The sequence below is a fragment of the Solenopsis invicta genome, chromosome 2 (assembly GCF_016802725.1).
Source record: "Solenopsis invicta isolate M01_SB chromosome 2, UNIL_Sinv_3.0, whole genome shotgun sequence".
NCBI lineage: Eukaryota > Metazoa > Arthropoda > Insecta > Hymenoptera > Formicidae > Solenopsis > Solenopsis invicta.
The window spans coordinates 9,371,095-9,396,346 of NC_052665.1; the positions used below are offsets into that span (position 1 = coordinate 9,371,095).

The 25,252-nt window shown below is 35.1% G+C and overlaps 4 protein-coding genes across 17 annotated transcripts in view; 1 reads left to right on the plus strand and 3 right to left on the minus strand.

The window, feature by feature from the left end:
* Nucleotides 1-6,820, plus strand: part of LOC105200726 — a 34,546-nt gene extending 27,726 nt beyond the window's left edge. For 2 of the 3 annotated variants that reach the window (XM_011168412.3, XM_039446008.1), the window contains exon 2: nucleotides 3,710-6,820. In XM_011168412.3, coding sequence (XP_011166714.1) covers nucleotides 3,984-5,621 — 1,638 coding nt within the window. In that variant the 5' untranslated portion in view covers nucleotides 3,710-3,983 and the 3' untranslated portion in view covers nucleotides 5,622-6,820. Of the gene's footprint in view, nucleotides 1-1,573; nucleotides 2,273-3,709 lie in introns of those variants that run through there. The other variant, XM_011168411.3, reaches the window with a different exon arrangement.
* Nucleotides 1-7,432, minus strand: part of LOC105200917 (collagen alpha-2(IX) chain) — a 30,740-nt gene extending 23,308 nt beyond the window's left edge. For 4 of the 10 annotated variants that reach the window (XM_039445997.1, XM_039445996.1, XM_039445995.1 and 1 more), the window contains exon 1: nucleotides 7,004-7,420. The gene's annotated coding sequence lies outside the window, so the exon portion shown is untranslated. Of the gene's footprint in view, nucleotides 1-7,003 lie in introns of all 10 variants that reach the window. The other 6 variants (XM_039446000.1, XM_039446001.1, XM_039446003.1 and 3 more) reach the window with 3 other exon arrangements.
* Nucleotides 7,433-8,402: 970 nt separating this feature from the next.
* LOC105200722 (ATPase family AAA domain-containing protein 2) lies at nucleotides 8,403-13,497 on the minus strand. Its single transcript, XM_039458045.1, has 10 exons — nucleotides 12,754-13,497; nucleotides 12,538-12,686; nucleotides 11,078-11,347; nucleotides 10,791-10,982; nucleotides 10,416-10,597; nucleotides 10,168-10,354; nucleotides 9,906-10,091; nucleotides 9,381-9,510; nucleotides 9,225-9,320; nucleotides 8,403-8,918 (listed from the first exon to the last, which is right to left on the minus strand). The coding sequence occupies exons 1-10, from the start codon at nucleotides 12,908-12,910 to the stop codon at nucleotides 8,608-8,610; spliced, it is 1,860 nt and encodes a 619-aa protein (XP_039313979.1). The 5' UTR covers nucleotides 12,911-13,497; the 3' UTR covers nucleotides 8,403-8,607.
* On the minus strand, nucleotides 13,497-24,286 carry LOC105200720 (ATPase family AAA domain-containing protein 2). 3 transcript variants are annotated; one of them, XM_026130106.2, is made up of 16 exons: nucleotides 23,954-24,286; nucleotides 23,221-23,449; nucleotides 22,686-22,986; nucleotides 22,435-22,612; nucleotides 22,232-22,298; nucleotides 21,890-22,139; nucleotides 21,591-21,805; nucleotides 21,201-21,493; nucleotides 20,598-20,915; nucleotides 20,332-20,513; nucleotides 20,052-20,238; nucleotides 19,116-19,594; nucleotides 18,858-19,043; nucleotides 18,644-18,679; nucleotides 17,546-18,410; nucleotides 13,497-17,447 (listed from the first exon to the last, which is right to left on the minus strand). In XM_026130106.2, the coding sequence occupies exons 1-16, from the start codon at nucleotides 23,957-23,959 to the stop codon at nucleotides 17,397-17,399; spliced, it is 3,843 nt and encodes a 1,280-aa protein (XP_025985891.1). In that variant the 5' UTR covers nucleotides 23,960-24,286; the 3' UTR covers nucleotides 13,497-17,396. The 3 variants fall into 3 exon arrangements, with proteins under 3 accessions (XP_025985891.1, XP_039313960.1, XP_039313965.1); XM_039458026.1 differs by having other exon boundaries at nucleotides 23,221-24,286; XM_039458031.1 differs by lacking the exon at nucleotides 18,644-18,679 and having other exon boundaries at nucleotides 23,221-24,286.
* Nucleotides 24,287-25,252: the final 966 nt, after the last annotated feature.

Genomic DNA, 25,252 nt, shown 5'->3' on the forward strand with positions numbered 1-25,252 from the left:
TGAGCTACAGACTGTTAAAAATACGTTATTTTAAGGAAAAAACAGTGTATCTTTTTTGGAGCATAGTACTAAGAAATTGAGAAAATTTTTGAAAACCATTAATAGCATGTTAAAGCTGAAACTTCGAGCTTTAAAATGGTTTTTTGATTTTTTGTCTACGATAATTTTTCACGGAGTACGGATATCATTTGTAAAAAATGCAGGTTTAGCTTCAAAGTTGCGTAACTCGGTCAAAAAAAATCGTAGAGAAATTTTTAAAAAAGCATTTTGTAGGTAAAATGTTGTAGTTTATGAAATTTTACTTGAATTATTTGAAAAAAATTTGTTGGTCGATCTGCAAAGTCAAAAATACGAAATTTTAACGAACAAAACAAGGTGTACTTTTTTACTGCATAAGACAAGAAAGTTAAAAGAATTTTGAAAATCTGCTGGTAGAACGTTAAAGCTCGATCTTCAAGCTTCAAAATGCTTTTTTTATTTTTTATCTACGATGATTTTTCACCGAGTCACAGTCATTTGAATATAGCCTAATTTTTGGTGTCTGGAAAGTGTTCCCTATTTTTTTTTGAGTAGTGTATATTAGCAAAAATATGTATTAAATTACAAGTTACAGTATCTACAGATAAGCTTACAGTTGTGTAAAATAAAACCTCTTATGTAAATTGTGATGTACCTTATCATTGAAATTCTAGTGAGTGTTTTTATTATTCATATAAATAACTTTTAACATATAAATTTATTATTATTATTACTTTTCGTTATTAATTTATTACATTTTTGTTTTATATATTTTTTATCTTCAAAATGAAATGCATGTCAGAATCAACAGTAAAACGGTATTTTTTATAATTAAAAATAAATAAAAAATTTTCGAGGAATTTAACGTATCCCTCTCCCTCTTCTCTTAAATACGATGTGTAATTGATAGTTTTTAACAGTTACGACTTTGAATGTCTAAAATCATAAAATCGTATCTAATCGTATTAATTGTATTTAATCATATTTATGTAACCGTTATTATTGTGCACCGTTTAAAGTTTTGTTAGGTATAGATTTACTGTCAATACTGGCAGTGAATTTTCGGGACGCAATTTTGTTGTTATCAGTGAAACAGTCTTCTGTTAGATTGACTAATAACTTAAAGATTAAATATATATTATCTTCATTTTTATCCAAGATAAAATAATACATATTATAATAATCTAGATAGAGATAAGATAAAAATATTTTTTATTTAGATGATTATCTAGGTAATTTTCTATAGAAATAATGGTAAATTCTGGATATGAAAACCATCTGAAATATTATAATCATAATGTCATTGTCACTATTGCTTTATTTTTGATGTAACAAAAAAGAAGTTTCAAAATAATTTAAAAATTTAACAATTTTATTGAGTATTTGGTTTCAAGAACAAAACTTAATTTAAAACATTCTAAATTCTAAACTTTTTTAAGTTTACTATTACGTCAGCTTTTGAATTACTTTTGAATTTAATGAATCTCGTACAGTAATTGTGTTACATATTTCCATGACCTTTGAGTTGACTAAAAGATTAAATATTATTATCTCGGTAACACCATACGATAACGTTTAACATTTTGCAGATGCCAAAAATATTTGAAGACTCAAACGATTTTTTGATTTTAAATTATTATTATAGATGATAAACAAAAGGAATAATCGACTTCCCTCCTTTTAAAAAAATTGTTAACAGTGAGGACTGACCGGCTAAAAAACACTTTGATTCGTCAGTCATGGTTTGATTTATGAAACAAGATTTCACAAGAACAAGTTAAAGTTGAGCGTGTATAAAAAACACTTTGATTCGTCAGTCATGGTTTGATTTATGAAACAAGATTTCACAAGAACAAGTTAAAGTTGAGCGTATAATTTATATCGTAAAAGGCTTCTCGCGGCGTGCGGCGTTTGTAATGGGGAAAAAACATCGCCATAAATCCGGATTCCGGATTCTGTTTATTGACATTTCGGCTATTTCTTAGCCAAATATTTTACAATACATCATTGAAAGAATTCCAAGGTTCTTGTTAAGAGGGGAGAAAAATATAAACAAGTTACACAGATAAGCTTAGCAGGCAGTCACTGCCAAATATAACAGTTCTTTGAATTCTTTCTTGCAAACACAACGCAGTGAGACGTTATCCCTGTGACGAAGTAATTCGATATCTTAAAAGCGAAGTATAAGTCAGTGCTTCGAAGCTTCTTCGAAATGTTATTTCACTTACGTGTAAAATAGATATCTTACTACAAGGTATGTGTACGTTTAAAGAAAATAAAATAAACGATAATAAACGATATTACACGTAATTTGTCTTCATATACGTTAGTTCTTCAAGAGAAATATTCATGTAATAAGTTATAACCGAAAAAAATTATTAAAGCGGGATAATGGCTTTCCGACATGCAAAGGTTCAAAAGAATGTGGTCAAGGTCGCTGTATTGCTTACATGTTATTTATTTTATATTTTAGATTACTTTTTTTAGCTCTTCCTTGATTAAATAAATTAATTTTTTTAATCAGTCTTTTTGCAAAAAGATGGCAATATTGCAGATTGCATTGCAACATTACTGCAATATTGTATTACATATTATATTATATAATAGATATTACACGATACAAGATAATAACAAGATTGTAAAAATCTTGCAGCGTTACAAATACTGAAAAATATTCTATTATTCCCGCATTTTATAACGGCCGACGCAACAGCTATTGACTTTTGAGAAATGAATTGATATGTATATATGTGTGGAAATTTTTACATAACTGCCCCTTTGCAAAGCTATCCCCCCTCTCCTCTATACTTTTAATTTCTCAAAGTTTATATCTTGCAATTTTTACAGACATTGATTAAAAAAATTTTTAAGATTATTTAATTTTAGAGATAAAAAAAATACCAGTCAAGCAACGAAAACAGAGTACAAAATATAATCCACAAAATGTACCTCAAATTATATTTAATAAGAAAAATTTTTTTTATTTTGTTGTAAACACATTGCACTGTAATATGGCTCTGACGTTGTAACGCAATCTTGCTCTGATATTATGTCAATGTTGCAATTACATTGCGCAATCAACCTGCAATATTGCAATGAAATATTTCTGCAATGTTTCTGCAATCTTTTTGTACTATATGGGGAAATAATTGAAAAATTCGTCGATCTTCTATATTAAATTGGTTAAAAATTTCATTTGCTTTATATGTAGAAAAAACAGTATTTAAATAAAAAGATGATGTTATTTGTCGTCATTTTGATATTAAAATATCGTTAAAGACGACAAATAATGTCAACTTGCTATTGAGCCCATACACACACACACACACACACACACACACACACGCACACGCACACGCACACGCACACGCACACTCACACGCACGCACGCACGCACGCACGCACGCAGGCACGCACGCACACACAATGACTTTTCTTTATTTTGAGATCTATAACGTTTTACGAAAATATTTCGGATAACAGTCTCCTTCTCCTCAAGTAGAACAAAAACTAAATAACCGCATCAAAACTGCAAAATGATTATTAAAAATTATTTTTTCGTTAATCACTATTTATGTCATTATTTTGACATTATCGCGATTCGTTGCCCTAATCAAGTTCTTGGGTATTGCCGCGACTAACATAAACATATCGAGGCACAACACGTCAATTATTTTTTGTTCAATATTAGACAGTATCCGTACGCGAGGTGGCGCCACATTCGAGCCAGGACGAAGTCGACCGAAGTTTTATTATTCAAGTTTATCGGTGACAACGGTGGTCGACGCGACGGTGACGCAAGCCAGCGTGCTACGGTCCCACGGTAGTTGCCGCGCCGTGTGAATGTGGACTGCAGAGGGCCGCGGACGCTCAACAGAAGTGGTGGCAGTCACGGTGACGGGGGAAAAAAGATTTTCGTTAAAAGATTCATCTCGGAAGAAATAGACTAAACGGACACGAACGGGATGTACAACGCCAACGAGCAGACCAGCAGAAGAGGTTTTCGCGTCTCCACTGCTGTGACTCTGCGTGAATGCAGAGTCGTCATCATCGGCAGTAGGTGCAGGATATGCGGCAAGGACTTCAAATGCGAAAGCGACGTCGCTGTGCATACACGATGGCGGCACAACGCGGCAGGATTTGGTTCGTTGTTGGACATCCTGGACCACGGAATAAATCTTGGAGATATCGGCCAGAAATGCGATATGTGCGACATGTCGTTCGGAATAATCTCGGATTTGAGGATTCACAAACGGTTCATACATAAACATAGATCCAGGCAGAAGGGAAGACGTCGGAGGGAAATGGTGCGTGTAAAATTCAAACTCAACGGCGTAACGACGACTGACGTGAGTCTGGATCGGAGATACATAACGCTGCAAAACAACCCCGAGACAGAACGGTGTCTCGTCGGCGTGTACACGCAAACTCCGGAGCCCCTCGAAAGCGAGAAACGTCAGGATGATTGCGCTGGAAATATCGATTTGTCTCTCCCGAACCATGTTGTGGACAAGAGTCACATGCAACATGGTATACACAAAGCTGCGAATCGATACATTGTAGGTAAATTCGCGTCTACAAAAGGCGACGCGACAGCTTGTCGCGCTGTCGTGGTGGGGAGAAGTCTCGTAGAGATCTCTAATACACCGCACAAAGACACAGTCCCCGATAGCAATGGTTCGTACGAAAGTTACAAAAACCATTGTTACCTCACCTCTCAAGAAACCGAAGCTGATATGTTTATCAAACCTTTTGCCGATAGCATAGACCACGATAAGGAAAATGCTCCAAGGGCGAACCAGCGAGAAAAAAGAAGCGTGTATTGTCAGAGTGAAATTTCATTCAATAACAATGACACGAAAGTTTATCTCGTCTGCCAGCCGGAAATTTCCGACAACATGTCGCCTATGCCTAAACAAAATTCTTGGTCCAACAAAAGCCTTTGTTATTCTCTCAAGTCTAATGACGTAGCAGGAACCAAAGAAACTGCTGGATTGGCCAATTCTTTAATAGATTCCAGGGAAATAATTATTAACAAAGAAAAGAATTACGGTCTTGATGGAGACGCTTTGTTGCGTCTGTCACCTCCATTATCTCGACTTAGCAAAAAAACTGAGTCAATGAAAAATAATTTGAGCGTTGATGATGATGTGCAGGAAGTATTGCGAATAACGAGAGGAAATGTGCAAAGCGATATCAATCACGAGTCGCCTAATCGTATGGAAAGAGAGATATTAGTACAAAACGCTATAAGCGACACGTTTACGTTACCTCCGCCTCTACAGCAAGAACCGACTATCTGTCAAGAAAAATGCAGCGTCGCGTTTATGAATTTTGAACCATCCGATTATCCGTCTTTCAGGGTTATAACTGAAAACGATTACGAGTTTGTGACGAATTCGTTCGACAAAAAGCTTGGTATTTATTTGGAAGATCTGCAACATTACGGCATCAGACTCTGCAACGATCTGCCGGAAATTAATAACAATTTTGAAGAGTACTCGTATGCTCATCAGAATGTCTTCGGAACGTGGAAGTATTCGGACGAGCTACCATATGGACTGAAAGCGAATGACAACGAAGTAGCGGTTGTGTTAGATTAAATATATATTACTTATTGACTAGCTCTTTGGAGATGCGACTCCATACATTTTTTCAAGGCCAAACAATGAATGTGCCAATATATACTTTGCTTTTATATTATTTTCATTTTCTTTAAGTTTTGGAAATGAAATTATGCAATTATTAATATAGGTTATGTATTTCTTTTTATATAAATTCTAACTTAGCTTATTTATTTAATTCGACCAAAATAAGAACAAATTTTTTGTTGTCTGTTTTTTTTCTTACTATTATTCATTATGTTTTTCCTTCCTTTCAACAAGTAACCTGTACATGCGTGATACTTCAAGCGAATTAATTAAGTGTGATATACATACAAAGTTTCAATTTTCAGAAGAAAAATTTTCATCTTATCATAATAAAAAAAAAAAGAAATTCAATTATATGAAAATATTTATAATCATAAATAACATAATCAGGATCTAAAAAAGTACTTGAGAAGTATTTTTGACGTACTCTTGATATTTGAATTTTTTAATGTGAATAATTCACAATTGTTAATCTTGCTCAATCTTTTGCTGCAGGAATTGGTAGTTTTTAAATGTTTAGGTTTTTAAAAATCTAATAAAAATAACAAAATTTATAAATGTTGTCGATTAAAAATGTTTAAAGGCAATAAGAGAAAAAGCAAGAATTATTATACATTGTAAGCTTAAACGTTACATGTTCTTTAAGTATTTTTTCTTTTTAATTTTTAATAAGATGGAATAATTATTTTGTAATAATTGTAATAGCCATGTAAAACTGGACGATTCTAAACGTCTTATTTTACAGCTATATTCTTATTTACATGTAATATATATATAGTATTAGAATAAATATAGATATAAATTTTTATGTTCTTATATATTTTATAATTAAATAGGTATTTTACAAGGAACACGCGAGTCCACGTATATATCTATATAGAAAAAAAAGTTGTTTTCAGAAATTCATCTGTTTACACGATTTCTTTTTTGTTTTCATCGTTTTCGTCGATATCGCGCACAATGTATGTCAGTCAATATTTCTAAGAGTAATAATTATTGCCAAATGTCGTTTTCCCTAGCACTTAGGTACATATGTATATCAGCGGCGCTCCTATTTTTTTGAGAGGAAAATACAACGTTATAGAAAATTGATATTTTAGGATTTTTAACATTCTACATGTTTGTAATAAATATTTGTTGAAAACCATCAATCCTTGTTCTTTTTTTTTACTTTCCTGTGGCAGGAGAGCTTTGTAAACATTTGCGACTGTAAAAGGATCTCTACAAAGAAACAAGGAAAAGGATTGCCGTAATTAAAAGTTTGCGCTAAAGATCGATCCGTTGTATCGTGGTAATATTCGTATGATAAATAAAAACGCATGTCCACGCGTTACCGTGTTGCTTGCGTGACTTCCTCGTCGCTTCTCGTCACGCATTTGACACGCACGCACGAGTTGATAGAGGCTCGATGAGAAAAAGGGTGGAGAGTATGAGAAAAGTAGAATTTCCGGCGACACCCCACCACCGGCTTTAATATGTAATAACGATCGAATCGTTTCGCTTTCTTCCAAGGCTGTGGTCCGATTCACGTTCAAAGCGCTATTGATACTCTATCTTTATTGTTCATTAGGTATCAATACAAGAATAGAATGAAGCCAATAATGGTTTAAGTGCGAATTAAACCGCAGTCCAAGTAGTGCACGTACGTTATTTCCCGCCGCGATACCGCAAAGTGCGATTGCACACGAAACACAAGATGCAACACGATCCACAGCAGCCGCACGCAAACTGATAAGCTCACTGGACTGTCTGGACTTCGCCGATCCCTCTACCGCAGTCAGAAGCCCTCTCAAGTAGGAGAAACCAATCTTATGAGTCACAAAGGGAGAGAAAAGACGGTCATCCTCATCGAATCGACGCATTAGAGCTAGGCACATGAAACAAGTGTCGTAAGTCAGGGAACTATTTGCGTTGATGTGCTGAGGACAGTGTTGCGCTTAGATAACTTAAAATTATTTAGATAAAAAATAAGATAAATACATGTAAATGTGTTTTAGATAAGATAAAGATGATTTTTATTTATATAGATAAAAGATTAAATCATATATGATTTTATCTAGATAAATTTTTAAATAATATTAATTACCATTGAGTAAAACAATTTAGGATATGGAACACATATTCATATTTTTATTTTATTTATAAATTTTTATTTTTTAAAAACAAAAGTTCTTCAAATAATTTAATATGACAAAAAATATTATTTGAAATTAATATGCAAAGTTTTCGAATTTATGAGATATTGATTTGTGGGACAACTTTTATATTGCCTTTCTGCTGATCTGTGTAATCTGAGTTGCATTATTACGATATACATATGTCAGTACTAAAAAAACTATAGTTTATGTATATTACGTATATTGTAGATTTTCTGTTCCAGCAATAAATTTCGGAATGCACTTTGTCATCACTTTGAAAAGTTCTCTTGTTAGGATGAGTGCTAACTTAGAAATTAAGATTATAAGAGTAATACTTCATTCTCATTATTGTTCACGTTATCATAGATAATATGAAAAAAAAACTAATAACATTTCTTTTCTAAGATAAAAATGAAAATAATATGCATTATAATTTATATATATATATATATATATATATATATATAATATTGTGATACTAAAATTGTTTAGATTGTTTTTAAAATACCAAAAATATTAAAACTAATAATTATAAAAGCTGTTCTTCAAAATTATTAAAGATAAAACAAAAACACATTCAATAAATACATTCCAATCTTTTTTCGGTGAAAAGAGAGTACATAGAATATTCTTTAAAATAATTCACCGTGTCATTTATTACATCACAATATTACATCACAATATTATACATTCCACGAATTTCTCATCGTATCAATTATTGCGTTCTGTTGCATCACATTTCGTAGATTCGGACATTACACAAGGGACGATTCACAAAGGACGTTTCACCAAATTAGCGGTCAATCGTCTTCTTGCTTCGCTCGCATTTTGACCCGTTTCAATTCCTCATAACGCGCGACATATTCGTTCACCGTTGCACACAGATCCCCGTTGTTCTCCATTGTAAGCTCAAGGGAGGAGAACAGACTCTCGAGCAGATGGCTTGGCCACTCGTCGGTCGATCTTACGATCGTTTCGACTAAATCCTCAATTTGCGAGTTGGACAGCTTCTCGGTGCTCGACGGAGCTGAGGAAGCGCCAGATGTTAGTCTCTGCCGTTTGGACGGCGAACCCTCACCGGACGCGTTGTATTCTCTCTTGATGTTCGTTGCTAAATAATCATTAAATACTTATAAGTGTACAAATTAATCCATTGCGATCTATGTGTTGATAACTCAATTATTTTACGAAATTGTGTATATATATATATTATAAATTGGACTTATGAGCTTGTCAATTAGCAGTTACTCGATCTGGAAGACGTTGAGTGCGAAGATCGTACGGCTCCGAGTTTATTTCGCGCTTTCGATTTAATCTTTCTGGTCGTGCGTGCCGCGCTAATTTCTTCGAGACCATTACGATGCACAATTAACAGGCGAGTAAATATTGCATGTGAAACTTGTGCTCTTAAACGTACCTAGTAATCCGTTGGAATCGGTTGAATGTACGTGATTCCTCGGCTTTTTATTCTCGCCCTTGAGCTTCTTCGGGTACAAGATTGGCGCCAGATCCGCTGCATTTGTTCGAAATCGATTTATCGTTAAAGATTTATTGTGATTGTTTGGATAATTACCTTGCGAGGAGCGATCAGAAAGATTGTCAATTCCATTGAACAGCTGCTTGAAAAAGGAACGTCGCTTCTGAGGCGAAGGCGATCTCACTTCGTATACTTCGCCACGATTATCGTCGTACAATTCTGCAATCTGCGACAAATGATGCAAACAATAATCGTGGATTTATGAGCAAACGAAATGGAAATAGATTGATATTTAAAGGCCAGTTATTCAAGATATTAATGCTGCTACTTCGCTTCAATTTATCTGGGTTTTTACTTTCAGTCTTCTAAGATTCGACACTAAATATTTTGCTAATAAAAATCCTGCAAATTCAAATCCTTCGAATGAATAATGTAATCCTAAAAATATTGCTCCTATTATTTTTACTTTAATCTTCTTCGACATGCAGTTTTTAAATATACGTCATTTATTATATCAATTAAAATATATCTCAATTTGCGCGCTTAAAAGATTATATGTAACAGACGTGTACCAAAAAATGAAAACGTGTTGAAAAGACACGCAAAAAAAAGGATGTCAACCTCCGATGGCAGATTAACGCGTCGACAGTGGGCAGTCATTAGCACGAGCATGTGCACCGATCGATCGAGACCACGCATTAAAGAGGTAAAAACCACTCTGGCTGTTTCATCCACCAGGTCCCACCAGGTCAAGACTCCGGGCATGTACAGCAACGCCGGTAAGTTGCGACGCGCAGTTTTGATCTTCTGTTCCCCCAACAAAACGACTGTGTTTAATATTTCGCTTAATATTTTTCCAAGAGAGCAAGTTCCTAGTTTCTACTTGTATCATGGCTTCCTCGGCCGCCTTGCCCGTTTCCTCGAACAGTGTCGTGACGTCCAGGATGTGGCACGGCAAATGCTCCAAGATGTGCAGCAACGCCGGTCCAAGATGACGAGTGTGAGATTCGTCATCGCCGCACAGCAAAATTCGCGGACAACCGCTCGACTTGGACGTGGCCTTGCCTGTACTACGGTCCCACGCGGATCAGTATTTGATTTTCGTCCCTCTGGACGGTTCGTCTCACTTACATGTTGTCAGAAGTCAGCATGCCATCTGGACAGAGTGTTTGCAAGCGCGACAGGATTACCGCTAGATCCTCTTGCAACAACGGCTGGATCTTGAGGGATAAACTCTTGATCGGAGCGATGATGACGCGATGCGATGCGGGTACGATGTTCTGGCGCGCCTTCAGGAAATCTTCCTTTTCCACCTTGATGAGAAACCGGCATTGCATTTCTCTTATTTGTTTCATTTTGTGGAAGAACAATACAAAATGTACGAAACATAATAATGAAACGCATACATATTTTTTATATAAAAATTACCTGTTCATAATACAAAATAACTTATTTTATTTGTTTATTATTTATCAAATTGGTATTTATTGTCACCGAACATCTTACTTTGAGGTGGCGTTCATTGATGTGATATTTGGACTTGGAGTTATAGATCTGCGGGTAATTTTTGCGGACAGAGCACATCACTGCCTCGGCGCAGAGAGCCTGCAGATCGCTGCCGCAGAATCCTATCGTTTTTGATGCCAAATACGCCAGGAATTTCTGCGCTGGTTTCTGCTTCCAGCTTTTGATGTGTACCTATCGCCGTACGAAAACATTGACGTTTTCTTCTTATCATAATATCCTCTTTCTTATATATTTGTAATGTTTTTTTTTTACTAGCAGAATGATACCGAAAGTATTTCTTTTCTGGCGCTGTAGCAAGGCAAAGGGAAGTACAGTTCTTTGTCGAATCTGCCGGGTCTTCTCAAAGCGGGATCTATCGCATCGATTCTGTTGGTTGCACCTATTACTATAATCTCAGAATTGTTGTCAAGGCCGTCCATCAGAGCCAAGAGAGTGGAGACCACGCTAGCGTGAACGAAATCCTGCCTACTGGATCTCACAGGCGCGAGACCGTCAACTTCGTCGAAGAAAATAATGCACGGTTTCGTTTGTTGCGCCTGGAGAAAAAAACAATCATTTTTTTTTATTGATTGGAGGACTTCATAAAGAAATCTTTTTCATTCTTGGATTGATATGCAAGATTTTTCAATTGCGTAAATTTCCCGGTGTCTTTCTGTTATTAGTCTGTTCAAGCTACGTTTAAAAGAAGGATCATAAGCTGACCTAAATTTTAATATTTGTTTTTGAACTAGGTGCCACATATCCCAATACACAGAAAAAAGTTAGTATTAAATCAACAATTTATTGTTTCATATATATAAGCAAGAATATAAAATTTTTATATTTAAAGAATTTATAATCTTAAAAAATTTTCTTTATGTAAGCAAATTATATCTATTTAGATTATAAATTCTTCTAAAAAGATTTTATATTTCTGCTTATATGTATATGAAACAATAAATTATTGATTTGATACTAATTTTTTTCTGACTAAAAATATTACGCGAATATTTCACAATAATGGCATAAAAAATTAAAAGTTTTGCAATAATTGCACTAATCCAAACAGAACAAGTTACAGTAACGTCAAAATATCATTAAAGTAAATCATGATTGATATCATGATTGATCGAAAAGTCACGTTTAATAATTATTTTGCAGTCACTTCGATACCTTGATGGCTTCTTGTTTTACTTGAGAAGATGATACGTCATAACGCAAGAATTTTATTGAAATAAAATTTCTAAATAATATTTGTCTTTTTTTCTAAAAGTCAGACAAATCTAAGTTTGAGGTATAAATATTTTACAATTCTTTCAAAAATCGTTTGATTATTTAATACAAAACCGTGCTGAATATGTGACATTTCATACTACAATATTTTTACATTACAATTTAGAAATGATTATGAATTTTTGTAAACATTTATATGGATTAAAATTATATTTCTAAATGTTTTATGCACAATATAGCTAAAATTTGTTTTTCAATTTTCAAACAAATTTCTTTCTAAATTTAATTTTGCAAATGTACCATTAAGATGATATCGTTATAGTTTTACCAAAATACTATTTCGACATTATGCAAATAGTTATCGATAAAGGGTCAATATTTCTATTTTTGTAAATATACTCACATAAATGCAAATTGTAATTTTTATGCAAGAATTCGTCATATAATTTAATAAACGTTCTATCAAGATATGGATCAAAATAAATGAAATTATAAGAAATCAAATTTCACCGACCAGGGAGAAGACCTTCTCGAGCTTCTTTTCACTCTCCCCGACCCACTTGCTAAGACAGTCGGAACCTTTACGCGAGATGAAGGAGACCTTGCGTTCGGAATTGCTACACTCTGTCGCTAATGCGCTGGCTACGAGAGTCTTTCCCGTTCCTAACGAAGAATATGAAGCGAGGAAGATTTAGGTCACGCGAAGCGTCAAGAAGCATTTGACATTTACCTGGAGGACCGTAGAACAGTAAACCGCGCGGCGGTCTGAGATTAAACTTAGCATACACGTCTCCGTACATCAGCGGGAAGAGGACCATCTCCTTCACGATTCTAATATGCTTCTCCAGCCCTCCGATGCAGGAGAAATCCTTCGGCGCGCTGGACATGTTCCTTTCTCTTCCAAAAAACTCGAAGACAACTAAACCGATTTTCTACTTCTGTTACGTATAATAGATACGAAAATGTCAATTACTATCGCCGATGTCTCGGTGCAAAGCCCGCGATTTATTCGCGCATCCTGAGATGATTTCACGATTGGTATCGTCACTGGAATTTTTACGCGAATATTATTCGAAGTTATAAGAACCTACTGCTCAATTTTTCAACATTATTCCTGACATTATCATCAGCGGACAGACGGAAGATCGCGCGGATCGATCGTCGTATCGATATGACAGCGTTCGCATGTTTCGCAGTTATGGAAATCAAAAGACACGGTAATGTCTCGCGCCAAGTGGATCTCGTTGACATTGTCATCGTCATGAAATTTTGAGAGGCGCGGTCGTGTATCGCGTCAAGTGCACGCAAAGTACATCTTAACAAAGAATAAAAGCAAACCCGTTGAAAGTCTGACTAGAAAATTGTCATATGCCCTTGCGTTTTTGCTTGTAATGAAAAATAGGCGTGACGGTCCTTCGCAACAGGATAAAAAGGAACGGACAGGAAGGTGGTTACAAATATATCGCCAGCAAATCCGGTTACATTACGAAATTTTTATTTCACTATAATATATGACAATAAAATGTATTACTTATATGATAAAATAAATAAGGCAGTGGATGCATCTCGTCGCTTTTCGTCCGTATCTTTTACAACTTCGTCGTGTATGCGTCGTCTAAATTCTTAAGGCTACCATCTACTCTGCGTGTGTTCATCGTCAGTAGAAAAAATTGCCGGATACCTGATATGCTACAGCTCAAGTTCGAGCGTGTTAATGCTTCGTTCTTCGTAGAGAGTAGTCTTAAGGGACGTTATGGTGTGTGTGTGAGAGAGAGAGAGAGAGAGAGAGAGAGAGAGAGAGAGAGAGAGAGAGAGAGAAATAGAGAGATACAGAGACAGATAAGTGTGGTCGCTCGTCCGTAATCGGCAGTGTTTGCAAGATAGCTTCTCGATCCGATAGTGCATATAATATCGTTTATACATATGTACGTATAATGCGGATTTCATATGCGGTGGTACCAGCGAAACGACGACATATATAACCGCATCTAGAACGTAATCGTGGAGCATCCGTCTCTCTCGGATGCTCGTTACTTCGAAGCGGAATGTAAAATCTGTAATCGCTAGAAGAAAAATCGTATGTACACATCCGTTCGACTGCGTGGAGTTTTCTTGCGTTTTATCAGAACACTTTGCAACAATTATAATTATATGCGGGGAAAGTTTCGCTAGTGCACAATCTGTCGTTAGCTTCTTTGGCAAATACCGGATACTTGTACGATCCCTGCCGTATAGGGAGAGAATCGGGGTGAATAATTCGTGTAAAGCGATTCTTTCTTTTTCCTCCCTTTCGTTCTTTTTCGTTTTCAATCGAGGCTGAGAATCAAGAACGCGTACTCGTCACATGCATAATACGAACGCTGAGAAAAAGCGAGCGTTTCTTCCTTTCTTTTTTTCTAAACCTCAGTCTTTTCGATTCTACTTACTAGAGAATTTCGCAAGTAATACAATCGAATTTCGACGAATGATCCAATCGCCGAACGGAACGAATTCTTATCACGTTAATTACAAAAATTTCTTCGCTACGAATGCATCACCTGACGCGAGAAACGGATATGCTACTAACACAACTTGTAGATTATCTTTTAAATATCGCGCTCTCGCGAACGAAAAATTTACATCTTAACAACAACGACGTATCCCTAAGAAAGATATTACTCGTGGATCACATGAGAGATTTATTGATAAAATTTATTTACTATAGCTCTCTTATTCGATTGTATGGATTGAATAGCAAAAGGATGGATCGCGCCCTGTATGTACGTTGCCTCCGATGTATCATTTATTTAAATCGATTATTGAAGAGAATCTGCTGTTTAGACTGCCCGAACAACAGCTTAAGTGAAAACGAGTTTACGTCTCGTCGCGTACGACTTCGTCTGGTAACTAATCGTTCACAATTACAGCAAGTCACAACCAATACACGAATCTGGGGGAAGGCAAGTTATATCCTAAATATTCGCTAATATTTATACATGTACATATAACACAAAGTCCCAGAATCGTCACAGTTCTTCTCGAGCGTGGATTTACGAATATCCAATAAGACGGCAGTTTTCTTTATTTTTATTTTTTTAATCAAGACATTGCTTTATATAAGTCCATAAACTATTAAAAATAAAATAATCTTTTCTCACTTTCAAAATATAAATAACTAAAAAAATGAAAAGACTGAAAAAATAAAAAGGAAAATCAAATGGAAGAAAGTGCGATAGTCCTGGGATATTTTGTAGAGCGACGGCCAGATATTCAAGAGCGCTTAGGACTGGAAGTCTTAACGTTTTTGTAATCGCTTCAATACCGTTTCAGATTTTAATGACATTATTTATCTCTTCTGCGAAATTTAAAGTAATTTTGTTCTCATGCTAATTTTTTTCAAATCCTAATCCAGATATTCAGCATGTATTAACTGCTGCGGCTCGCTTTTGGAGATTTAACGCGCGAACGATTAATTTTGTAATTTTGAAGTCATTCACTTCTCAGAGCCTTCGAAACTGATCTAAACATGACTAACTAGCCGCCACTGCATCATATATATATATATTTTTTTTTTATCGAGGTATTTCATATTTATAGTAGTGTACGTGTGTGTATATTAAGTGCCCTGTTTCCATCTTCAACGAGTAAAACCTTATCCTTTTTACAACTTTGGTCTATTTAAATTGCAGATTACTAGTCACATTTCGAATATACCTTAAGTTATTTCGTATTGAACTGAATTGCATTAATACAGGATGGATCAAATGTTATTATCGTAAGAAAAAGACCACATTTAATTGGAACAATTGTTCGGTAAGAATATATAACACGATTTTAATAAAATAATACTGTTACATAGATACATTCATCACCTCATATCTTTTTGCATATGAGGTAATTTCGAATAATTTTCACATTTTAATATTTTCACTATTTAAAAATTATTAATTCCTTCGTATAGATTCTTTCTTCAGATAATAAGCTTTGATCTACTCAATTTTATACGTCAAATGTATATTATCTTACACTAGTAATAATTTGAATTGATACATTCTGTAGCGCGAGGTATATTTTGATACACGAGGAGAAAACTACACAATCTTATATATAACAAGTGGAAACACGTTTCGTATTTTGGCCTTCCCTACGTGTTGTAAATTCTTATTCGAACTCAAGATGAATATCTGGAATAATCATATTCAGAAACATTTATCTTGCAACTGTTAAAAGTTTTCTTCGTACTGATTGTTGCAAAATAAATATTCTACTAAACGTAGTCAATTTCTTGTCAATAGTAATAGAACAAAACTAGACATATTTTAGAAAATAGACGATAATCCAATATTAAGGACAATCGTCGTGCCGTATTGATCTCTTTATCTAACAAAGATTACTAAGATAGTTAAGTACACAATGTACCAATTCTAGTATTTTCATATTATTTTATATGTAATAAAAATAATGCAAAAACTTGAAAGAAAAATAATTTTTGTAAATTGTATATATATGTATCTGTATACATATAAAGTATATGTATATTAAATTTATCGAAGATAAAATTAAAAACTTGTATCTTTTTGCGTGTTATACATATTATATATTGTTAGTAAGTTTTTAATTAGATCTTCTATATCTAATCTGAAATTTTTCGTACCACTGTTCACAAACAAGAGTTCATGATTATCCTAAAGGAATATTATGCAAGAATGTTAGCAATTCGCTACTTTTGCCTTTTAGTTTTATCACTTTTATCACTACTGTGATCATATAAAAGTGATATAATCTCAAAAATAAAAATAATTTTAATAACGAAATGTATGTAATGAATAAAAATAAAAATATTATCAAGCCAATAATAATGAGTAACCAAATTTGCACATTTTATTTACTAAATTTAGATCAAATTAATTTGATAAAATACATGTAAACGGCAGCAATTAGAAATGGTAATTTAAAAAATCGCGTTTTTCTTTAATATTTCAGCCCTATATCTGATTAAGAATCAATATTATTTTTGTGTGAAATATCAAACAATCATTTGATTGGATTTACAGCATTTTTAGAGTATGTACAAAATCCAATCCAATCTAATTATATCTGAAACTCAATATTTAACTAAAAATTTCTTATCTTACACAACAAATGCAATTGCTTTGCAGATACATGCTGTTATTCACCTAAAGATTGGCAGTATAACAACTAAGAAATATAGCATTCCAAAGTTCCGTTTGATACAATGATAAAATCCGGCTTTGCGATCAGTATAAATATACAAAAAAAGACCTTCCGACATGTGGCTGAAGGTATCGCGATGGCGCAATAATATAGCATGTTTGCTTTATTAGCAGCATGCATTTTCTTTCATACAATGTCATACCTGTGTGTTGTACTCTACTAACGTTGTGACTTGTACTGTGTAAACTTTTCCATTTCCTTGAGCAAGTCCTGAAAGCAACGATATTTGTTGACATACAAATTTGAGTTATATAAATCAATATCGTTCATCATACTCCATAGTTTCTATCAATAAAAAATGTATTTACCTTTGGCAGTGATTTTCTATCATATTTCTGAGCATATTTCCCAACGCATCTGCTTAGTTGCACATAAATATCGCACAATACCTCGACGGGAAAGTCCTTCGTTATTTCGACAGTAAAATGCCATGCATGTTCGAGCTCACTTTTATCAACTATAATTTTTTCGTTTTCTTCGATCTTATCCCGACTGGTATCACTTTCGATTGCAAACGACAATTCATCCATGCTCTCGCGTCGAGACGACGAACTTGAATCGCCATTTCCATTCGGCTTGTCCTCTTCCACGAAACATATCTCCATTTGATCGAGATTATCTATTCGTTGATCTGTGACAGTGCAGTTTTGGCTCCCCTTTGAATTCTCATTCTGCGAATCGTTCTCCGAATCGGTATTATCATACAATCCCATATGCCCATTTAAAACGCTATTCGCCTCGGTTTCAAATTCTTGGAATTTTTCTAGATCAATACTAGTAGATTCATTGTTCAACGATTTATTCGCAACTGCTTCAGTAACGTTCTCATCGAAAGCGATCCTTTTCTTTTTATGAACCTTTTTCACGTAACCGCGCGCCCAAGCAGGTATTTTACGTTTCCTTGAACTACCAAATTTCTTTCCGTTCACGACGAGAGAATGACTAGAATTTACAGAATCCTTCTTCTCCGCTCGTTCACCAGCGGTAGTAGATTCTGGCTTGGAATTTTTGCTTTCCCCCTGATTATCACAATTACTCTCTAAAATTCGACGATTCTTGGAAATTTCGCGACACTTGTCCTCAAAATCGGAGTCCAATTCCGCTTTTATTAAAGCGTATGCGTTATCACGCAAGGAACACGCTCGATGTCTTATCAATTTGTCCGCGGGATCTCTGTGGGAAGAGAACGTAACATATTAGCGATTCATAAAAAATTCATACTCTAGCATTCCATTGATAGAAAGCATGATGACTAATGGGAGTGGTCTTCAATGATGCGTGGTGAATTAGTCATAATGGTGTGTCTAACAAAACATCAATAATTATGGTGCGCTTCTAAATTGAAAACCACTATTATCTACGGAGCGATAACAGCATTACGGATAAACAGCAAAAAGCTCAACTACCTCTTTAATATTCCGAGGGAGGGCCTATCACGTAAGCTGACATGAAAACACACAATATGAATGTCAGTATAGAAAAAGACAGTATTGCTAGAGAAAAACCTTAAGTTATAGCACAATATCAATAACTGCTTCTGCGAACGGAGATGTTCTCGCGCAAGACTTGTATGAATTTTTTTCTTGACCAAAGAAATTTTAGAAAGATTCAGCTACTGACCTGTCTGGATTATATTCTAGAGCATTTCTGCAAATGAGATCAATATCATCGAGAAACTCGCGGGCGCATAGATAGCTGTTCATGTCGATCTTGGTCATCATCGTTTCCAAATCCATAGGCTGCTTTATTATCAGGTTGTAATCCGGTACTTCTTCCGTGTCCACCGGCTTCGTAAACATGAAAAATCTGGAACATGTCATGTTAAATCTCTCTGATGCTACAAAAACGAAAAGACTAAAAATAATTCGTGACGCTTACTGTCGATTTCTAGCTAATTTAGCGCATATTTCTCTCAGGAAAATCCGCAGCTCTCTCAGAGACACTTCATCTTTCTCGTACATAATCTGCTTCTCTTCTTCCGTTAGTTTCTTTGGCAACGGATTCGGCGCTAATGGCAGTGTTTCTAAAATCTCTACTTTGTTGTTTTTGATCTGTGGCTGTTTTAGACTTTGGATCATAAAAATGGGCCGGAAAAATTTCGTTCTTTGTTCACTAGTAGGAGTTCTCATAGAATATACCTCCCCACGTAATTCGCTAAACAAACTCTTTAGTTGATTGGGTAGATCTTTATACGTTGCATCACTCGTTGCGAGAATTAAAATTGGCAATGAAGGATCTAAGGCGGCGATACGGCACAGGAAAACTGCTTTTACTGTTTCCGGCACGAGAGGCCACCATTGATTGATCGATCGAATGTAAATTATGGACGGTACGTTCCTAACCGCTTCGTTAAACACCTATAATAAAATAGATAAAATTATATCTTTTATTGATATTTTATTTTTAATTATTATTAAATTAAAGAGTTTCAATTAAACTTTAAAATTTTTATGTCTATTTCCAACAAAGCAGATTAATTTTGATCTCTGATTTAACTTATTCTTTATCTTATTCTAATTCTAAAAAAAGGATAAAGAGTAAATTAAACCAAGATGTTAATCTACATTGGTGGAAATAAACATTAGATAAATACTTAAGCTTAATATACGAGATGACGTGTGGCTCTGTGTGAAAATGATCGACGTGTAGTTGGAAGGTTCAGAGTTTGAGATCAAATTTCATCCTGTATATGCCTCAGTCTTTTCAGAGGTTTATTAAAGATTTATTAGATATAAAAAATATTACTCGAATGTTAACCTGTTTCGAAAATTTATTTCATTTACAATATAAGTTTAATAATGAACGTTGTCTAACCTGTACACAAGTTTCTTCCGGGGATCGAGCACTTTCTGCAAATAATGTGCCGACATCTAAGATCTGGATTGGTAGATGCTCCATACAATATAGCAATGCTTGAGCTAAATGAGGACCTTGACCCTCAGACAAACTGCCACCCGAGATCAATAATCGTGGACGATGGATGCCCTTGACATTCCTCATTCTATAAAAAAAATCGCGACATATAAGTAACAGTTAAAAAATATTGGCATTTTTATTATTGTCGTAATGTCATACACTTGTAAAGAATAATTACTTTGCCATTGCAGGATTTACACCCTGAGGGAATATTCCTTTTATTAAATTGATTAATTCTTCCAAGGGTGGTGCCAATAGCGATTCCATAAAAGGCTGCAATTTTCTTCCCGCATATGGAGCTACTCTATGCGATGATGGAACGAGCATAGAGCTTGCTTGCATAAAGTCACGTTTTTTTACCTGTTAATTAAGTATAATTAATATCAGTGGTTTCTAAAATAAAATTCTGATTATATACTAATCATTATTCTTTTCAAAACGTACATCGACTCTTTCCGGATCCAATAATAATCTGTCGTTTGTCATATAAATTTGTGGATAAGTTCTCCTTAATCCCTGCAGTACTGCCTCGGTGCATAAAGCTCTCAAGTCTGAGCCGCAATAACCAGTTGCCTTTTCCGCCAATATCTCCAACAATTGATCGGATGGTGGATTTTTCCATTTACTAACGTGAATTTTTAGGATTTCTAATCTCTCTTTCATGGCGGGTAAGGGAAAAAAGAGTTCACGATCAAAACGGCCGGGTCTTCGCAGAGCTGGATCAATTGCATCAATTCTGTTTGTTGCACCGATAACTATAACCTTTTACAAATAAAAAAAAAAGTTAAAAAATCCTATCAAGAATATTTAGCAGAAATCTTCTTAAATGATTTTAAAAGTGTCGGAAAGAACTTTAGCAACAATAAATAAGTTTTGAAACAAGCCCAGTCCTTAGATAAAAATTAAGCAAGGAGTTTAAAATTTTTCATAAAAATTACAAATTGTAATGAAATCAATGAAAAAATTAAGGTCTAAATGGATTGTAATATTTTCACGTTGAAAGTCAAGTAGAGCTGTAACAATATAGAAGATCATCATCTCTATTACCTGTCCTCTGTCACTAAGACCATCCATAAGTGCCAAGAGTGTGGATACAATACTGGCATGTATTTGATCCTGCTTGGTACTTCTAACAGGTGCCAGGCCATCTATTTCGTCAAAAAATATTATGGACGGTTTCATTTGTTGAGCCTGTTCAAACAACAATCTCAATTGCCGTTCCGATTCCCCGACCCATTTCGACAGACAATCCGCTCCTTTTCTCATAAAGAATGCCATCTTCTTGTTACCTTGACTGCACTCGTTTGCTAACGCTCTAGCTATTAATGTTTTGCCAGTCCCTGAAATAAATTTCCAGATCATGTAAACAATAATAAAAAAACACAGGTTTTTAAATAATACTGCACTTTAAAGTGATAAGTTTGTTACTCTATATACCTGGCGGACCATGAAACAAGACACCCTTCGGTGGAGTAACGTCGTATCTCTCAAAAACGTCTGGATACATCATAGGAAAGATGACCATCTCCTTAAGGCAGTGAATGTGGGTTTCCAGACCTCCGACGTCATTAAATCTAATGTTAGTATCTACGGTGATGGGATTTATATCAGCTTTTCGATCAGGTGGGCCGCCTTGTGGTATGGCCGATTGTCTGTAAAATATTCATATTTACATGTACTAGCCATGAAAAACCAATAAAATCCCCCCCCCTTTTTTTTTTTTTGTATGTTTCTACCTCGCCTTTTTGCCTTTCTTCTTGTCGTAACGTTGAGGCTCAGAGTCACTGGAATCGGCAGAACTTGTGCTCTTACTTCTATGCTTCCTTCTTCTCATCGAATTACTGAGAACACTTCTAAGGGCTCTAATAGAACGTCTAACTGGTTCTACATTAGCTTGAAACCTATCTACAGTAGGCTTTTTTTGACGTAAACTATACTTTCTAGGCCCAGGAGAATCCGAGGATTCGCTTAAATCGCTATCCACCACTGTATAAATAAATGCATCATGTTATATTTTAGAAGAAAATTATGCCTATACTATGCTCTGTAGTTTTGACAAAACTAAACTTTTTCCTTACCTCTTGGCAGTTGTCGTTGAGCCGTGCGCCTTGTTCTTTTAATACGCGTGTACATGTCCTCATAACCCTAACAAAAAATAATGTAAATAAAAGATGCATAAATATTATGGACGGTACATAAATTTACAGATCGTTGATTTGGATCGGTCGAACGATCCGGCACCGTTCAATGATAGCAAAAAGAACTACAGAAGTTTGCTTACATCTTCGTTTTCAGAATTGTCGTTATCATTGTTATCTGGCTTTTCACTTTCGCGTGAACTATCATCATCTGCCTCCACTTGCTCCACTTTGGGCTTCTCGGTCTTCTCACCTATACTTCCACATAATCTGGTTACGGGACCTTCTCTAAATCTGCTTGGGCTATCAGATTTCCTCGTTCTGTGGAAACATTTTAATTTCAATTACATAAAATTAAGAACATATAATAAGCGTTTGAAATTAATTTGCATGCCTTGTATCTTTTTCCTCATTTGCTGGTCTTGTTTGTTCACCGACATCCTTTTCTGGTTCAGTTCTCTCTTTGATTTCACGATCGGGTCTACCTCGAAGTTCCCTGCTATTTTGTCGATCGTGCTCCGTTCTGTCTCTAAGATGCCTCGTTGGAGTTTTATTAGGTGGATGATTTTCGCGAGATCTCAAGGGCATGCGATCACGGAGATCGCGTTTTCTACCAGGGACATCATCTACCATCTCTTTGTCCGAGGAAGATGGATGTTGTTGAAACATAGGATATCCTTTCAAGGTTTGCGTTCCTATTAATTTTAATAGATATTTGAAAATTGCTATCATGAAAAGTAAATATATCAATTAAAATACACATTAATTACTCAAACTGTTTAGCTTACAGTTCTAAATACTATACAATATATTGATGTAACTGTATGTGCATGTACATATATATGTGAATGTACAGCAATAGGTATTTTACTTTATAATTAAATAACTCATTTCTTATTTATAAATTAAGCACAATTGATCTATTGTACCTAGAATCCAGCTTGTATTAAGATTGTCATAAGTCTGCATTCTATTACGTGTACTGCGACGTACACTCAGATTGTTTCTAGTTAGGTGAGAATTAGAGGTGGAATGCGACCTCAGCTTGCGCAGGCTCCTGGGTCGCCTGATGTTTGAATCCAAGCTGTGGTTGCGAGGTGAAAAGATTTCTTCCTCGGTATCCATTGAGTCCAATGCAGCATCATCATCTGACATTATCTGTAGAATAATTTTATGTATTGTACTCAATTGTGCATGTGCTTGTATTATATTTGTAAGGACATGACTGTGTACATTCATGGAACTCATACACACATAGAAAACAATAGACAATGGACATGTCAAAAAGACTTAGTAAAAAGATCTTTAATTCCTATCCTTAGCCTGAATTTCCTAATTCAGAGTATCCTTAACTTTGTGAGAATGCACTATTAAAAGGCCTAACAAAAACAAACAACAGAAGATAAACACATAGCTGTGAAATTACAACCATCTCGAAAGATCACTGAATAAAGATTTTGTGCGGCTCAGTCACATCACGATACGCCTAGATGAAAGGAAGATAGGCGGAGAATTCGTCTTTACAATAAACAACAAACAACAGTATGTAATTCCCTCTCCCTGTTTCTTTCTCTTTCTCTCTTTTTCTCTTTCTCTTCTGTGATCTTGATATACATTCCTGGCGATATCGCTGCACGGTTAATCAGTGCGAGTAGAGATTACCTTCATCTGGCCAATTCTTGTTGCCGTTGCACGAGAAAAGCGTCAAAATTGTGAACGTTCGTCATATGCGTGGGACAGCGCAGAGTTGCATTCACGATCGCGAGGGACTTGTTCTTCCGGAGTAGCGCGAGAACACTGATTGTGAGAGCTCCGTGATATCGAGCAATGCTCTCGATCGACCTCACCGCCTTCTTCAGCGTCGGGTAGAGCCACGCGACCGACGTTATTGGCCACCGAACGGCATCAAAGGACCGAGACGGCACTGATTCCGGATCGAGTACAATTGCAAAATCCGTATCATCTGTACACCGCACACACAAGTAACCGCCTACGCATACACGCGCGCACGTGTACGTGCATACACGCCACACGCACGTACGCGCATGCGCGCACAGCATTCCACCTCCAGTTGCGTAACTGCACGGACGTGCGCCTATCGCATTGAAGTTAGCTGGCAGTTTGACCAATGGAAAGGTCACGGTGTTTCATTTCAATGAGTTTTGGAACACGGTTTGATTCCTGAAGACACGGAAAACCCGGAAAACCTGGAAAACCATTGTTCTCTAATCTGCATCAATTCAATCTCTTTGATCAGCGTACAGGCCGGTATCAGGCGATTCTTATTTCAAGATCGTCTTAAGTAATGTCTCAAGATGCTAACACAGCTCTTTATGATTGATTGATGACATCTTTTAAGATGATACCTTGATAGTTTCAAATATAAGAATCTGTGAATACCGGCCACAGTGTGCGATTCTCAAAGTTATATGTATATGTACGCCTTTCGAGAAATTTTAGAAATACTAAAAAATCAAGTTAAACTTATTAGAACGTATAAGATGCACGCGTTTTTTCAAAGTCTCAAAAAAATGTCAAAGTTATCATCAGGAAAATGATTCCGACAAGGATAATTCCGATTAAACTCTGATCAGCTTAGTCGGCGATTAACTCGATCGAGTGGTTCTTGCGATAATTTCTCAGACAGCATACAATATTTATGATAGATATTTATAAATTTTTATTACTGTGTGATTTTAAAAAATGTTTATTTAAATATTTAATACATTATTTTATACTTTATTATATACATACGTGAAGAAAAAGGTCATGGAATTTTTATTCAACATGTTTTTTTACTTGATAATACAACTGTTACATAACTAGTGTTTTAAAAATATTTTTAAAAATATCTTTTACATATTTTTAAATATCTTTTAGAAATTTTATAAAATTATCTTAAATTCTATAAAATTGTTTAGACCACTTTTAAAAATATTTTAAAAATATTTTTTCAGACAT

Excerpts from the sequence above, each read along its gene's own strand:
- LOC105200722 (XM_039458045.1), bottom strand. The coding sequence starts at position 12,910 with ATGTCCAGCGCGCCGAAGGATTTCTCCTGCATCGGAGGGCTGGAGAAG. Across the intron at positions 12,687-12,753 it reads ACTGTTCTACGGTCCTCCAG|GAACGGGAAAGACTCTCGTA; the intron begins GTAAATGTCAAA and ends ATTCTTCGTTAG. Across the intron at positions 9,321-9,380 it reads TTCTGATCGCTCCTCGCAAG|CGGATCTGGCGCCAATCTTG; the intron begins GTAATTATCCAA and ends GAACAAATGCAG.
- LOC105200720 (XM_039458026.1), bottom strand. The coding sequence starts at position 23,539 with ATGAGTTCCATGAATGTACACAGTCATGTCCTTACAAATATAATACAA. Across the intron at positions 22,299-22,434 it reads ACAATTCTGAAAACGAAGAT|GGTTATGAGGACATGTACAC; the intron begins GTAAGCAAACTT and ends ATTTTTTGTTAG. Across the intron at positions 19,595-20,051 it reads CGGAAGAAACTTGTGTACAG|GTGTTTAACGAAGCGGTTAG; the intron begins GTTAGACAACGT and ends ATTTTATTATAG.